Raw genomic sequence first — 17,349 nt, 5'->3', positions numbered from 1 at the left:
TCTGCTAATTTACAAAACCCTGTGCTGCCTCGCACCTTCTGACCTGGATGATCTCCAAACACGAGTCCTAAACTTACTTGAGTGGTTTATTGTTTGTAGTTAGTTTTCTTTATACTACCATCAGTGCTGTACCTTTTAGTCCAAGTGGTCTCTGACGCTCTTAGAGTCATAGAAACAGCATGGAAACAGGCCCTTTGGCCCAACTTGCCATCCTTTTTTTCAAACCTGTAAGCTAATCCCAGTTGCCCGCATTTGTCCCATATCCCTCTATATCGTACCCATGTAACTATCTAAATGCGTTTTAAAAATCAAAATTGTACCCACCTCTACTACTACCTCTGGTAGTTTGTTCCAGATGCTCACCACCCTCTGAAAAAATTGCCCATCTGGACACTTTTGTATCTCTGCCCTCTCACCTTCAACCTACGCCCTCTAGTTTTAGACACCCTTACCTTTGGAAAAAGATATTGGCTGGTCTGTGCCCCTCATTATTTTGTAGACCTCTAAGATCACCCCTCAGCCTCCAACGCTCCAAAGAAAAAAGTCCCAGTCTATTCAGCCTCTCCTTATAACTCAATTCATCAACTCTCGGTAGCATCCCAGTAAATCTTTTCTGCACTCTTTCTAGTTTAATAATATCCTTTCTATAATAGGGTGACCAGAGTTGCACTCAGTATTCCAAGTGTGGCCTTACCAATGTCTTGTACAGTTGTACAAATCATTCTGCCCTGTCACTTCATTCAAAGGCTTCACCTTTTTTGCTAAATGCTTTTGACCCCCTTTCTCATTAATTGTCTTGAGATTTACTTTAACTCTTCTCATGCATCTCCACGTAAGAGTTAATATCATTGTTGAGACTTTTGTTGTCTGCATGTGGGCGCTGGTCACTCTCCCAACATTCTCCATCCTTTGTGAGCCCAGAGATAAGAGTGAGCAATGAGCTTGACCCCCTCTTCACCTGATGTCCACACACACAAACTTCCAGTGGATGTTAGCGGATAATGATCTTGCAGTCCTGACCACATCCCCCTCAGAAGCAGCCCTTGTCTACTGCATCACATGAGAAGACAATTGAGTATCGACTAAGAATTAAGCTGGTGATCATCCTAATCAGTGCGCGAATACTTTTTTAAGAATGAAAAGGGGGGAAACAACTTTAAGACTGTAAAAATAATTATTCTATTCAGCCCCACAACCTGTTCTGCCATTCAATCATGGGTCAGATCTGTATCTTAACTCATTTAACCTCCTTAGTTGCAGAACCGTAATCCCCTTCCCTAACAAAAGTCCGTCGATCCCGGTTCTGAAATTTTCAGTTGACTTCACCAGCCTGTGCAGTCCAAGTTTCCACTACCTGCGATGTGAAGATTTACTTTCTGATATCACCCTAGCCTAGACTAACCTAGCTCCAGCTTTAAGGCAGTGACCACTTGTATATTGTGTATATCTGTCTGTGGGTGCAAGACTGAATCAATGCCATGGTTTAAAGCATTACACTGGCTGTGATACCCAGGACGTTGGGGCGAATCAGCGCTGGACAATGTCTTCCATCGAAGAACGTATGATCAGACTGGGACCTGGTTCAAGTAATCCAGGATAGGCTGTGTTGCTTATGGTTGGCCTATTCTTGATTACTTGCACTAGGGGGCAGTCATGGTACACGGATGCATCTGAAGACAGAGGAACATCATTGCCTACATGAAGTATGAACTAATAATGTGGAGTAAATTGAGTTTTTAAAACTTATATTTTGCTTATCCTTTAAGGAGAGAGACAGAAACTGTTTGCAAATGGGATAAAATTACCTGTTTTTGTTACTTTACTAGAAAATACCAAGTGTTATAAAGTGGATTGGTGTTGAATGTGTGGGAAGTTTCCTTGATTATCTGTACTTTAATTACAAATGTCAATGAAACAGATTATTGAATTGTTATCTTGTTGCTGTTTGTGGGATTGTGCTTTGTACAAATTATCAATGTCACAGCAGTGACTACACTTCAGAAGTAACATGGCTGAAACACTGGAGGACATGCTGAGGTTGTAAGAATCAACTTGAGAATCAAAGTTTGGTAGATTATTACCACTTCCTCCACAGCAGTAGATTAGATAAGCAGAATGCCACAATCTTTATGTTTTAACCACGAGTCTGGGTTCAGTGTTGCTTTTGAGGCTCCTGGGTAAACGTGTGTTGCTACTAGACAGCGAAGCGCCATGAATTACAGTTCTAGGTGCTCAGCCTTTCAGGCCAAGCAGAGAAAAGCAAAGCTGTGTCTTTAATTTCTGTGTAGCATCATCACTAGTCATTTACTCCCTGGACAGTCATATGGAGGGCAAATACAGCAGGCTAGTAAAGAGTTCTCAGGGTGATCCATGCTGACTTTGATCTGACACCTTGGATGAGGTTCTCCAGCCTCTCAGCCACATGTTTCCCATTGAAGGGAAGTGGTACATTGTTTGCTGGTGGCGGGATTCCCTGGTCCCGCCACTGTCACTGGGAATTTGGGAATGGGTGTTTGATAAGGTGCTGCACAAAAGGTTGCTTCAGAAGGTTAGGGTGCACGGAGTTGGGGGTAAGGTGTTAGCGTGGATAGAGGATTGGTTGTCTAATAGGAAGCAGAGAGTTGGTATCAATGGGTGCTATTCTGATTGGCGGTTGGTCACTAATGGAGTGCCGCAGGGATCGGTGCTGAGGCCTCAGCTATTTTCCATTTATATAGATTGTCTGGAGGAGGGGGCTGAGTGTAGGGTGACGAAATTTGCTGATGACACAAAGATGAGTGGAAAAGTAAATTGTGCGGAGGGTGTGGAAAGTCTGCAGAGGGATCTGGATAGGCTGAGCGAGTGGGCGAGGACCTGGCAGATGGAGTACAATGTTAGCAAGTTTGAGGTTATCCACTTTGGCAGGAATAATTGTAGGAGGGATTACTATTTAAAGGGCGAAAAGCTGCAGCATGCTATGGTGCAGAGGGACCTGGGGGTCCTTGTGCATGAGTCGCAAAAACTCAGTCTGCAGGTGCAGCAGGTGATCAAGAAGGCGAATGGTATGCTGGCCTTTATAGTGAGGGGGATAGAATATAAAAGCAGGGAGGTCTTGCTGCAACTGTACAAGGCACTGGTGAGGCTGCAGCTGGAGTACTGTGTGCAGTTTTGGTTGCCACACTTGCGCAAGGATATTTTGGCCTTGGAGGGAGTGCAGAGGAGGTTCATTAGGCTGATACCGGAGATGAGGGGGTTGGACTATGAAGAGTGACTAAATAGTCTGGGTCTGTACTCGTTGGAGTTTAGAAGGATGAGGGGGGATCTTATAGAGACGTATAAGATAATGAAAGGGATGGATAGGGTAGAGGTAGAGAGATTCTTCCCGCTCAGAAAGGACAGCAGGACTAGAGGGCACGGCCTCAAGATAAGGGGGGACAGTTTAGAACAGAGTCGAGGAGGAACGTCTTCACTCAAAGGGTGGTGAATCTCTGGAATTCTCTGCCCATTGAAGTGGTGGAGGCTACCTCGCTAAATATATTTAAGTCACGGGTAGATAGGTTTTTGATAGACAAGGGAATTAAGGGTTATGGGGAGAAAGCGGGAAAGTGGAACTGAACCACTTCAGATCAGCCATGATCTTATTGAATGGCGGGGCAGGCTCGAAGGACTAGATGGCCTACTCCTGCTCCTATTTCTTATGTTCTTATGTTCAAAAGCAAATGCGGTATGCTATATGGACTTACTTCGCATTAAGTTGATCTTTCTCTACACCCTAGCTATGACTGTAACGTTACATTCTGCACTCTGTCCTTTCCTTCTCTATGAACAATATGTTTTGTCTGTACAGCGAACAAGGAACAGTACTTTTCACTGTATGTTAATACATGTGACAGTAATAAATCAAATCAAAATATAGATCAAAGTAAGTGCCTGCATTGGTTTAGTATGTCAGCACCATCATTTGTCCGAGACTTTGCGGAATATAGCAATGCTTTCACGGTTGATGACTTGCCCACAACTATACTAAAATACTTGTTGCCTAGCTGTGACCTCATGATCAGCCAAATTTGTATTTGGTTTGCAAATTGTGTTGAACTTAGCAGCAAGGTAGGGGAGCACATCAAGCCTAAGCAGTACAGCAGGTTGGGTGGCTTAGCCATGCTAAATGGCCCTTTAGTGTTCAAAGAAGTTGTAGATGAAGAGGATTAGCCATGGTAAATGCACAAGCTTACAAGGATAAGGCAAGGTGTAGGGCCTGGGTAGGTTGCCCTTTCAGAGAGTTGGCGCAGACTTAATGGGCCAAAAAGCTCCCTCTGCACTGTAGGGATTCATTGGATCACAAAACACGCATCAAAGCACTGACGTTTTAGCTTCTGTGTACATCAGAGATTAGCTGTTGTTTGATGGGCATACACACACCTTGAGGTAAGCTTGAGTTTGTGTTCTCCTCACACTACTGACTTAAGTGCCTCCAGCCATGTGCAAACATTTTCTGTCCACTTAATTTAATTGCAAACTACCTCCTATGAGAAGTACAAAGATTTCCAGTGAAATTTCTAGAAAACCTCGGAGGAAATCCAGTACCATTTCCCAGATGGTATACCAGGAGATCACATGTGACCTCCTGCAGAAGGTGGAATAAATAAAAGTTATGCTCTGATCTGTATCAGAGCTAAGCCTGCAGAAACCAAGATGATCACTTCAGAATGCTCTCATTTACCTACTGGGATCATAAAAACGTAGAAAGATAGTGAGGAACTGCTCAAGGATGTATTTACTAAAGATATATATGTGCTCAGGTATTCATATCTTAAACTATTTGTCTTCTGGGTTTTACCAAATGGGTGGGTTTCATGCAATTCCTCATTGCCATGTTCCTATAGAGTATGACTTTTGAAAATGATCAGTATCTATCCCTAAAATAGACCGAGTAGAAAGTTTGTGCAGTTCAGCAGAACATGCCAGCCACCGGCTTCAAAACCCCTCTGACCATGGGACCTCCACCTTGAACCTCACCAGTCAAACATCAAATTACTCAGCCAGACAATTCACCAGTGATGGGATGAGCAGATTATGATGGCTTGGTGCCAAAGAGAATGGGGAAGGTTTTTGTTCACCAAAGGCTGTATTTACTCCAGGCAGTAGAAACTGATCAAATTATTTTCCAGGATTACATGTGCCCTTTATCCATTGCCGAGGTTCTGCAGTGAGATCCATACAACCGTGTTTAGCATCAATCGGGTGAAAATTTGTTGTGATTACTTGCTGACAGGAAAGTTATTCTTAAGAGAAAGGCAAATGAACTCTTGGAATAATGAGAATTAAACCAGGTGCTTCAATAAGATATCACTGGATATCTCTTTTCTCTGAGAGTCTGTCTCAGTTGCTCAAAGCCTGGTTCAGTAGCTGGCTTTTTTTGGCAGCTGGAGTAGTTCCTTGCTCCCAATTTGATATCCACAAGCAGCAGCTGCTGCAGGTCTCCTGCTGTGGACCCACTGTTCTTCCTCCTCTGGGACCTGCATGTGGATCACCACAGAACATTGTGGCAATACGGGGAAAATATTGCTACAGGCTCCCATCTTCCAAAAACTGAAGGTCTGCAATTGACTAGCATGCCTCCAAGAGTCAGTGGCTTGGCAAGACTCTGCCAGCTGCAGAAACCTTTAACAGTGCGCTGCATTGTCTGTTAAGACAGACAAATGAATGTCAACGGGGTCAATAGAAATAGTTCATCACTATTAAAAATTACTACTGGAAATAGCATGCCTACAAAGACTTTACTTTGAATTACATTAAAAGGTTCTATACTAATTCCTGAAATGGGGGAATTTAAAGAGTCTCAGTCACCCCAGCACAAACTGGAGAAACAGCACCTCATCTTCGATTGGGCACTTTACACCCCTCTGGACTGAACATTGAGCTCAACAATTTCAAAGCATGAACCCTCTCTTCCACCTTCACCCCATTTCTAATTAACAATACAAATAATTCAAAGAATCAGACATCATAATCCCTGCTGTTGAGGTCAGTGCCTCCTCCTGTATGAATATTGAAAGGACAGCAGAAAAAAGCTTGAGAAATCAAGACGTGAGGATAAGACCGCAAAAACGTGACACTATTGTGCAAGCTGTTGGGGCAACAAAACATCCGTGCTCAGGTGTGCACCCACACACACACCCCTCCTCCACACTCTCACTCATCCAGGAGTGCCAAAGGCACGGAGAAGAACCATAGAAAATTACAGCTGAGAAACAGGACATGGAGTTGGGGGTAGGGTGTTAGCGTGGATAGAGGATTGGTTGTCAAATAGGAGGCAGAGAGTGGGGGTCAATGGGTGCTATTCGGATTGGCGGTTGGTGACTAGTGGGGTGCCCCAGGGGTCGGTGCTGGGGCCTCAGCTATTTACCATTTATATAGATGATCTGGAGGAGGGAACCGAGTGTAGGGTGTCGAAATTTGCTGATGACACCAAGATTGGGGGAAAGGCAAATTGTGCGGAGGGTGTGGAGAGTCTGCAGAAGGATCTAGATAGGCTGGGCGAATGGGCCAGGAAATGGCAAATGGAATTTAATGTTGGCAAGTGTGAGGTGGTCCACTTTGGTAGGAAGAATGGTAGGAAGGACTATTACTTACGTGGCGAAAAACTGCAGCAGGCGACGGTGCAGAGGGACCTCGGGGTCCTTGTGCATGAGTCGCAAAAACCCAGCCTGCAGGTGCAGCAGGTGGTCAGGAAGGCGAATGGGATGCTGGCCTTCATAGCGAGGGGGATTGAATATAAAAGTAGGGAGGTCTTGCTGCAGCTGTATAGGGCATTGGTGAGGCCGCAGCTGGAGTACTGTGTGCAGTTTTGGGCGCCGCACCTGCGCAAGGATATTTTGGCCTTGGAGGGAGTGCAGAGGAGGTTTACTAGGCTGATACCGGAGTTGAGGGGGTTGAGCTATGAGGAGAGGCTGAATAAACTAGGCTTGTACTCGTTAGAGTTTAGAAGAATGAGGGGAGATCTCATTGAGACGTATAAGATGATGAATGGGATGGATAGGATAGAGGTGGAAAGACTCTTCCCGCTCAAAAAAGACAGTAGGACTAGGGGGCACAGCCTCAAGATAAAGGGGGGGCGGTTCAGAACGGAGTTGAGGAGGAACTTCTTCACTCAAAGGGTGGTGAATCTCTGGAATTCTCTGCCAGTTGAAGTGGTGGAGGCTGCCTCGCTAAATATTTTTAAGAAGCGGGTTGATGGGTTTTTGATAAGAGAAGGGATTAAGGGTTATGGGGAGAGGGCGGGAAAGTGGAACTGAGCCACGACAGATCAGCCATGATCTTATTGAATGGCGGGGCAGGCTCGAAGGGCCAGATGGCCTACTTCTGCTCCTATTTCTTATGTTCTTATGTTCTTTTGGCCCTTCTTGTCTGTGCCGAACCATTTTTTTGCCTAGTCCCACTGACCTGCACTTGAACCATATCCCTCCACACCCCTCTCATCCATGAACCCGTCCAAGTTTTTCTTAAATGTTAAAAGTGACCCTCCATTTACCACTTTATCTGGCAGCTCATTCCACACTCCTCCTACTCTCCTTGTGCCATTCCCTGCCTTTTCCATGTAGCCGTGCAAATTTTTCCTTTGCAGATAATCCTTTTTGAAAATCTTAATTGACCCTGCCTCCATCACATGCTCAGGCATTACATTACAGGCCCTAATCATTCGCTGTGTGAAAATGTTTCTCTTCATGCTGCCATTAGTTCTTTTGACAATTACCTTAAATCTGTGCCCTCTCATTCTCGACCCTTCTATCAATGGAACCATTTCTCTCTATTGTCTCTGTCAGAAGCCTTCATGATTTAAATACCTCTACCAAATTTCCTCTCAGGGTGGGGGCACATGATGTGAGCACAGGAACAGTTGCTTATTAGCAAGCTCTGGAACCTCTTATTTTTTAACCCCTTCTTTATTTTGATGCACAACCTGTAATTAGTTGATTCTGATATGTAAGCAATCTGAGCAACGTTTGCAGAAGATCCTGGTTTACTTTTTTCACTGCAGAGAGCTGAATAAGTCAAAGAGATCCTTGTTTGTGCAATGCGGTCAGATCTGACTTGAGTGGGGCCCGGTTCACAGTGGTGCCGTTGCGGGTGAGCAGGCCCAAGCTCTGGTGCTGTAGTTGGCCACAACGTGAAGACAGCTTTTCTAAAGTGTGGAAGACGCAACTGCTCTGTGGCACAGGTTATCAGTACTCACCATGATGAATTGAGAGATACCCTACCGAGAATAAATGGTGTGACGATAATAATCCTTTCAGTCAAGGAGGAGGTTTCCTCGATGAAGTCTCAGCTTCAATCCTTGGAAATCCTGCTGCACAATATGTCGAACATCCTACTTGAGTAAAGGGTAATGTCCAGACGAGGGCTGTCCGTGAGCTAGTGCACCCGAGAAGAGGAGGAGCTGTGAAGAGATTCCTGACTGATTTTGAGAACTGGCTGTTGTGTTTTCGTGATCACAATCTGATGACTGGGCATCTGGAGTCTTGGATGTTCCTCAGTGATCCAGAACGGGCTTTGGTTGTTTCTGGCTCTGTGGATGGCCTGTGGTCCTGCGGTTTATTGATGATCCTAGCCTTTGTTCCCTTGCGATTGTGCCTTGGTATCTGGCCCAGTACCCTCTTCGCAGGGAGCACTCCAAGCGAGTTGTGTGTTTTGGGTTGTGTGATACATTTCTTTGCATTTTTTTTTGCAGTACCCTTTGCTTTAGCTATTGAGGTGAGGGTGCCATCACAGGGTGCTGGGTGGGTGGATAGCTGTCGAGACAGCAAGTCCCCATTTTAGATGAGGCAAGTCCCCCATTTGAACAAAGAACAAAAAAAATTACAGCGCAGGAACAGGCTCTTCGGCCCTCCAAGCCTGCACCTACCATGCTGCCCAACTGAACTAAAACCTTCTATCCTTCCAGGGACCATATCCTTCTATTCCTATCCTATTCATGTATTTATTGAGTTGGCCCTTAGAAGTCACTATCGTATCTGCTTCTATTACTTCCCCCAGCAGCAAGTTCCAACCGCCCATCATTCACCGTGCATAAAACCTGCTTCATACATCCCCTTTAAACTTTGCCCTTTGCACCTTAAACCTATGCCCCCAGTAATTGATTCTTCCACTCTGAGAAAAAGCTTCTAACTATCCAACTATTGGTGTCGTGTTTTTCATGAATTATTCTGGGTCTAGGAAATTTTATCTTTATCCCATGGTGCTGCAGACAGACTAACTATTCCACAGTGACTAGACTTCTCAAGGTTCTTAAGTGTATAAGATTTTGATGGGTATAGATAGAGTGAATGCAAGCAGGCTTTTTCCACTGAGGCTAGGGGAGAACAAAACCAGAGGGCATGGGTTAAGGGTGAAAGGAGAAAAGTTTAAAGGGAATATTAGGGAGGGCTTCTTCACGCAGAGAACTGGCTGTTGTGTTTTCGCGATCACAATCTGATGACGGGCATCTGGAGTCTTGGATGTTCCTCAGCGATCCAGAACGGGCTTTGGTTGTTTCTGGCTCTGTGGATGGCCTGTGGTCGTGCGGTTTATTGAAAAGGCAGGAATGGCACAAGGTGAATTGCTGCATCAGAGAGCCAGCCAGCACAGACAGAATGAACCAAATGGCAGCCTTCCATGCAGTAATCTTTCAATGATTCTGCCTCTCTACCCCAGAATTAACTGAGAGGACATCACTTCTGTTTGATAAAATGGTTACAAATAGAGGAGGCCATTTGTTTTGTTGGGCCCATGCTGGCTCTCTGCAAGAACAGTGTTGTTAATGTAGCCTCCCACTCTTTCCCCTTAATTCTGCAGTTTTGTCCTCTTGTTTAACCAAATTCCTTTAGAAGCTGCAGCCCATCCGTTTCTGAATTGCTGTCTATTTATTGAGGTTTGGCCTTCTTTTGTGCCTTAAAATGTAGAGCAATTAAAGTTGCTAGAAATTTAATAAGACTTGAACTCTGACTATGGTTTTAGCTGCAGCATTCCTTGATAAAGAAAAACGTACTCATTTAATACCTCGACCATGCCCTATGCCTCAAAGCATAAATCCCTTTTTAATTCCTTGTTTGTCCTATTACTATGTTTTTTACTATTTGTACGTTATAGAAGACGCTTGGATTTCTTTTATGTTAGCAATTACTTTCTCCTCATACTCTCCTTTTGCTTCTCTTATTTCCTTTCTCACTACCCCTCCAAACTCCCTGTATTCAGCCTGATTCTCACTTGTATTACCGACATTCATCATACTCACCCTTTTTCAGCTTCACCGTACTCTTATGTGCACTTTATTTTGCTGTCTCGTTTGGGAAACGTTTAGGCAAGAAAGTTTGGAAGTATATCTAATATTAATTGCAACTTTTACAATGATGGGGAAAAAAAATTTGTATGTTGCAGTCTTGACTCCTCTGTTGTCTGTACTCACAGGTTTATGTATTGAAAAGGCCGCATGTCGACCTATTTCTGCAAAGAATGGGGCAGCTCTTTGAATGTGTTCTCTTCACAGCCAGTCTGGCCAAGGTAAGCACTCAGCATTACAGAAGCATGGTGATTGTCTCTTCGCATTTGAATGAAGCTGTATTTGGGAAAATAAAAGGTCTGTTAGTGTATGTATGTATTTTGTTATAAAAAATAAATTGCTTCGTTAATTTGCTGTTTTAACCTTTTTTTCCACTTGTTTGTTTCTATTCTCGTTGTGTGTTTTTTTTCTCACTGTTGTCTGATGGCTATAGCACGGGTAAGTTCTTCCTCCCCTTTCCACACCCCACGCATGGCAATACGGCTACCTGGGTCCTTGACTTGGCCTGTGTGGCTTCTTCAAGAGTCTTGTGTGTTGCCATGACTGCACTAGAAGTAGTGGATGTCTTTTTTTTTTTAAGCAAGCATCTGTTCATAGCCATGTAATTAGTTTCCCCAGCGGTTCTGTTCTCTAGAAGTACAGAGGTACGGAGGAACGCCCAATTGCTTAGTGCAGTCTATAGCTTCAAATCATATGCAATCTCCCCCTTCCCATCCCCTGCTGCTTGTATTTTTAAATTGTTCACATATTCAGAGCTGCCTTCGACACATCATGTTTTTGGCATTATGGTGCCGTGAACTGGGTAATTGTTCATAAAAGGGTGTAAAGATAAGCCCAGCAACTGCAGGACAGTCAGCTTAACTTTGGTGGGGAAGCTTCTAGCAACAATAATTAAGGACAAAAATGAATAGCCACATGGACGAATGCAGGTTAATTGAGGAAAGCCAGCATGGATTTCCTAAGGGAAAATCACGTTTAGCCAACTTGGAGTTTTTTTTTGAAGAGATGACAGTGAGGGTTGATGTGGGCAATACTGTTGATACGATATACATGGACTTTCAAAAGTCGTTTGGTTACAGTAATAACACAGAACCAAAATTGGCTGAGTGACAGGAAGCAGTGGATAGAGATCAGCGGCTGTTTTTCAAACTGGAGAAAGGTGGAATTTCCCAGGGTCAGTGTTAAGACTCCTGCTCTTTCTCAATCTGGGTACCCAGGGCACAGTTTTAAAATTTGCAGCTGAAACTTGGAAGAATTGTGGCCTGTGAGCAGAGTAGTGTAGAACTTCAAAAACGCATAGGTTGGTGGAATGGGCAGAGAGGTAGTGGATGAAGTTCAATAAGGTTTTATTAAACATAGAGCAAGAGCAAGGAGGTTATGTATAAGATGCTAGTTTGGTCTCATTAGGTGCATTGATTTGGTTTGATTTTGATTTGATTTATCATTGTCACATATTAGTATACAGTGAAAAATATTGTTTCTTGCATGCTATATAGGCAAAGCATACCATTTATAGAGGAGAAAGAGTGCAGAATGTAGTGTTACGATCATAGTTGGGATGTAGAGAAAGATGAACTTAATACAAGGTAGATCCAGTCAAAAGTCTTGACAGCAGCAGGGAAGAAGCTGTTATTGAATTGGTTGGTACGTGTCCTCAGATTTTTGTATCTTGTTCCCAATGGAAGAAGGTGGAAGGGAGCATGTCTGGGATGCATGGAGTCTTTAATTATGCTGGCTGCTTTTCTGAGGCAGTGTAGACAGTGTCAATGGGTGAGAGGCTTGCTTGATGGACTGAGCTTCATTCGTGACCCTTCATAGGTTCTTGCGGTCTTGGACAGAGCAGGAGCTGTACCAAACTGTGATACAACCAGAAAGGATGCTTTCTATGGTGTATCTCCAGAAGTTGGCGAGAGCCAAATTTCCTTAGCCTCCTGAGAAAATAGAAGCATTGATGGGCTTTCTTAACTATAGTGTCCATATGGAGGGACCAGGACAAATTATTGGTGATCTGGACACCTAGAAATCTGAAGTTCTTGACTCTTTCTACTTCGTCCCCATTGATGTAGACAGGAGCATGTCCTCCACTACACTTCCTGAAGTCAATGACTATCTTTTTCGCTCTGTTGACATTGTGGGAGAGTTCACCAAATTCTCTTTCTTCCTGTACTCCGTCTCATCATTGTTTGAGATCCGACCCACTACGGTGGTGTCATCAGCAAACTTGAAAATCGAATTGGAGGGGAATTTGGCCACATAGTATTAGCTATATAAGGAATATATATATAAGATAGTCACTAATAAATCCAATAGGAATTCAAGAGAAGTTTTTTTAACCCAGAGAATGATTAGAATGTGGAATTCTCAATCACAAGGAGTAGTTGACATGAATAGTGTAGATGCACTTAGGGGAAACTAGATAAGTATCTGATCAGGAAAGGAACAGTTGAGAGGATGAGATGAGGTAGTATGGAAGGAGGTGTGGAGCAGAAACTCTAGCAGAGTCGTTTGATCTGAGAGGACTCTTTTTTTGCTGTGACTTGTAAGTAAGGTACACAACCGTCATTGCCATCCTGTTGAGAATAGAGTCATTGTTCACAAGTGTTTTGTCCATGTCTCTGTGTGTAAAATGTTTCCTCCTTGTCCTTGGCAAAGTAAAATTGTAATGTTGTAGAATTGACTGGCTGGCTCATTTTTGCATTGGAGACAGTAGAGCAAAGGTTCGCTAAATAGGTTCCTTGAGTGAGAGGGATGTACTGTGAAAGGTTGAGTAAATAGGGCCTGTTCATTGGATTTTAGTAGAGTGAGAGATGACCTCGTTGAAACATACAAGGTTCGAAAGGGGCATCACAGGGTAGATACAAGTTGGGGAGTCTCAATCCTAAGGGCATAGCCTCAGGATATAGAGACATTTCTACACTCATTGTTGAGTTCATTCAAGGTTGCGATGGACAGATTTTTGCTCTCTGTGAACCAAGGCTATGGGTAATGTAAATAGAATTGAAGCAGATTATCAGCCATGATTGCATGGTGAAAGGAGGCTCAAGCACTATTTGGTCTATTCATGGTCCTAATTTTTACGTTCTTCATATTCCCTGCCTCCCCCTGACTTTATCAGCCTTCAGTTGACATTGTGCAACTTGATTTATTTCCAACCCACCAGTGAACTAGCATTGGGAAAAGTCCCAAACACATTTACGAGGATGGGGAAGTGGAAAATGAGCATGGAACAAATGTGAGGCCACATAAGCTGAGCTCAGCCTCTGGTCTTGCTCAAACCTTTTTCCAGGGTCTTATTCATTTCAAGAAGGGAGGAGAAACCGAGAACAATGTGTGTGTGGAGAAGTATTCTGTACCGTGCACACAGTGAATAAATCCTGAAAATTCACAGGAGACATGATTTGAACACACTGGCACATTTAGCTTTGTTGTATAATTGGATGCTTTCTTTGCTCGTTCCACTAGGAGTCAGTGCTGACTTAGATATGGAAATTAGTGGTACAGAATTCTGCCCTTCAGATAGCTGAGAAACTTCATCATTGATTTAACACTGCATGTATTATCAGAAAGGATCCTTATCAATATATAAATCATCTGCAATTCAGTTTGGTGTTTTTGACTTCATTACTGTTAGCCTGTTATCATCAGAGCAGAAGAAAATGTGATGATACAAAGGGGGATAAAAACATAAAATTTGAAGCAATAAAATGCAAATCACCTCACTCCATTTAGAGTCCATGCTCAGATACTATACCAGCTAATTAATGCCATTGGTGGCACAGTGATCTCCTCACAGAGCCACAGACCCCATTAGATTCTGGCCTTGGGTGTCTGTGAGGAGTTTGCATGTTCTCCCCGTGTCTGCGTGGGTGTCCTCAGGGCACTCCTGTTTCCTCCCACAGTCCAAAGATGTGCAGGGTAGGTTGATTGGCCATGCTAAACTGCCCCTTAGTGTCAGGGAATGTTGTAGGTTAGGTGGGTTAGACATAGTAAAATGTGTGGGGTTACAGTGCTAGGATGGGGGTTGGACCTGGGTCTCAGTAAAATGCTCTTTCAGAGAGTCAGTGCAGACTTGATGGCCTGAATAGCCTCCTGCACTGTGGGAATTCTATGGTTTCAGCTCCTTAAAGGAAACATAAGTGTGTTTCTGGAACTAATGTCAAATAGCCAGCACAGACAGACATGAGCTAAATGTCCCCTTTCGTGCTGTAGGGTCTCCAACCCCCTGCAAAACTAGAAGTTAGGGCAGGTGCTTTAACTTTCTTAGTGTAAACCCTCAGTGTCCCCCTCAATCTGGCTCCCTTTTGAAAGTATTAACTGATAGCTGCTTTTGGGAGTGTAGTTTAAATGGATTTTATTTCATTTCTAACCCTGCACAAGGTTTGTGAATCTGATGGGAGAATGTAGTTTCAGTGCCTGATGGAAAGTGGAACGTTCGGATTCGATTTTGTGTTCCTTGTGTAAGTCTTTCAATCCAGTTAACCATAGGACCAGTCAGGGCATTAAAGCCAATGATGAAGCAGTGTGTTTTTATTAAAAAGGAATTTTTTTTGGACACTTTGCACTACTTCACAGCAGAACAGGTTAGCTAACCACTCCTCCAGATAGCAATGGGCTTATAATGCAGGACCCCCCGCCTCCTCTTTTTATATTGTGAAGCTAATTGTGTCAGCCACTGAGATCTAACATGTTTTGTCTGTGCCTCCTTTTAAAGTATGCAGATCCGGTGGCAGACTTGCTGGACCGTTGGGGTGTGTTCAGGGCCAGGTTATTCAGAGAATCATGCGTTTTCCACAGAGGAAACTATGTGAAAGATCTCAGTCGGCTAGGGAGAGAGTTGAGCAAGGTCATTATAGTGGACAACTCACCGGCATCCTACATCTTCCACCCTGAAAACGCAGTGAGTATTTCTTTCCACTCATAACCAAACACCTTACCTTTTTTAAGCAGCTCTTTGCTTTTTGGGGAGGGCTGAGTAACAATGCATTCTCCTTCAAACTATGTCAGCGGCTCAACAGGGTCACAGGAAAATTCTCTGGTCCCCCACCACCTCGTCGCAGGTCCAGAAGTGCATTTTTAACCACAGAACTCATTTCAGCCCGTTTTTACTACCTGGAGGTGAAACTTTGATTCAAATCGTGCCAGAATTCCACATTGGATCCCCAAAGTAGGTGGCTACACCAGAAATAGTTTCTCAGTGGACTTTGCTAATTATTTTAACTTGTTTAAAGTTTATTTATTAGTGTCACAAGTAGGTTACATTAACACTGCAATGAAGTTACTGTTTTCTCTCTGGAAACAGGATCTCTTTATTTGCTCTATCAAAATTGTTCATGATTTTAAACACTTCTTTCAAATCTTCTTTTAACCTTTTACAAAATTGTGCAGATATTTTTAATCGGTTTCATAAAACCATAGAACATTACAGCACAGAAACAGGCCTTTTGGCCCTTCTTGGCCGTGCTGAACCATTTTTCTGCCTAGTCCCACTGACCTGCACCTGGACCGCATACCCCCACACCCCTCTCATCCATGTACCTGTCCAAGCTTTCCTTAAATGTTAAAAGTGAGCCCGCATTCACCACTTCATCTGGCAGCTCAACTCTTATACTCGATACTTGATTTATAAAGGCCAATGTACCAAAAGCACTCTTTACGACCCTATCCACCTGTGACACCACTTTTAGGAAATTATGTATCTGTATTCCCGGATCCTTCTGTTCTACTGCACGTATCAGTGTCCTGCCATTTACCTTGTATGTTCTACCTTGGTTTGTCCTTCCAAAGTACAATACCTCACACTTGTCCACATTAAACTCCATCTGCCATTTTTCAGCCCATTTTTCTAGCTGGTCCAAATCCCTCTGCAAACTTTGAAAACCTTCCTCACTGTCCACTACACCTTCAATCTTTGTATCATCAGCAAATTTGCTTATCCAATTTACCACATCATCATCCAGATCATTGATATAGATGACAAACAACAATGGACCCAGCACTGATCCCTGTGACATACCACTAGTCACAGGCCTCCACTCAGAAGCAATCCTCCACTACCACCCGCTGGCTTCTTCTATTGAGCCAATGTCTAATCTAATTTACTACCTCTCCATGTATACCTAGTGACTGAACCTTCCTAACTAACCTCCTGTGCGGGACCTTGTCAGAGGCCTTACTGAAGTGAGTTAAGTCCCCTTAACCATCTCAACTCTTAGCACCAACTTTTTCTCCACGTAAGTGTAGCCTTTCTCTGTGCTGATTTTCTGGTTGTTATGCATAGAAAAGTTCACAATGCAGAAAGAAGCCATTCGATCTATCTGTCTGTTCTGGCCAAAGAAGATCAACCCAATCTGATCCCACCCTCTGGTTCTTGGCCCATAGATTACTGCACTTCCAGATTTGATTCCCAGCTTGGGTCACTGTGCGGAGTCTGCACCTTCTGCTCATGTCTGCATGGGTTTTCTCCAGGTGCTCCAGTTTCCTCCCACAGTCTTAAAGACCTGCTGGTTAGGTGCATTGGCCATGCTAAATTCTCCCTCAATATATCCAAAGACACCAGAGTGTGGCGACTGGAGGATTTTCACAGTAACTTCATTGCGTTTCTTCCTCTACCATCCTTTACACGGTCAGTTCCAGATCACATCATCTGATGGTGAAAAAAATTACTCCTCAACTCCCCTCTAATTCTTCTACCATTTTCTTTAAATCTACGCCCCTTGGTTATCGATTTCTCTGCTGACAGAAATAGGCCCTTCCAATCTACTCAATCCCTCAGAATTTTAAATGTCTCAGTTAAATCTCTGTCAAGCCTGTGTTTCAGGGAAAATATCCAAAGCCTGCCAATGTTTTCTCAAAGCTGAAATACTCCATTCCTGGCAAAGTCCACTGAAACTTCTCTGGTGTATTCTCATTCTCCCTGTAATGTGGTGATCAGAACTGTATACAATACTCTAGCTGTGGTATAACTTGTGTTTTACAAAATTCCACACAACTTTCGTGCCCTTACATTTTATGCTTTGATTATTGAAGCACAGCATACATTATCTCACCAGCCTGGC

The 17,349-nt window shown here is 43.5% G+C and overlaps 1 protein-coding gene across 3 annotated transcripts in view; it reads left to right on the top strand.

Moving 5' to 3' along the window:
- The window catches only part of ctdspla (CTD (carboxy-terminal domain, RNA polymerase II, polypeptide A) small phosphatase-like a), a 193,468-nt gene that overhangs the window by 162,998 nt on the left and 13,121 nt on the right, over positions 1–17,349 (top strand). For all 3 annotated transcript variants that reach the window (XM_080213677.1, XM_080213669.1, XM_080213659.1), the window contains 2 exons: positions 10,423–10,515; positions 15,006–15,191. In XM_080213677.1, coding sequence (XP_080069803.1) covers positions 10,423–10,515; positions 15,006–15,191 — 279 coding nt within the window. The remainder of the gene's footprint in view (positions 1–10,422; positions 10,516–15,005; positions 15,192–17,349) is intronic.

The sequence above is a fragment of the Carcharhinus amblyrhynchos genome, chromosome 2, assembly GCF_965287045.1.
Source record: "Carcharhinus amblyrhynchos chromosome 2, sCarAmb.v2.hapA, whole genome shotgun sequence".
Taxonomy (NCBI): domain Eukaryota; kingdom Metazoa; phylum Chordata; class Chondrichthyes; order Carcharhiniformes; family Carcharhinidae; genus Carcharhinus; species Carcharhinus amblyrhynchos.
Note: the sequence above shows the minus strand (reverse complement) of the source record. Positions and strands in the feature narration are given on the sequence as shown.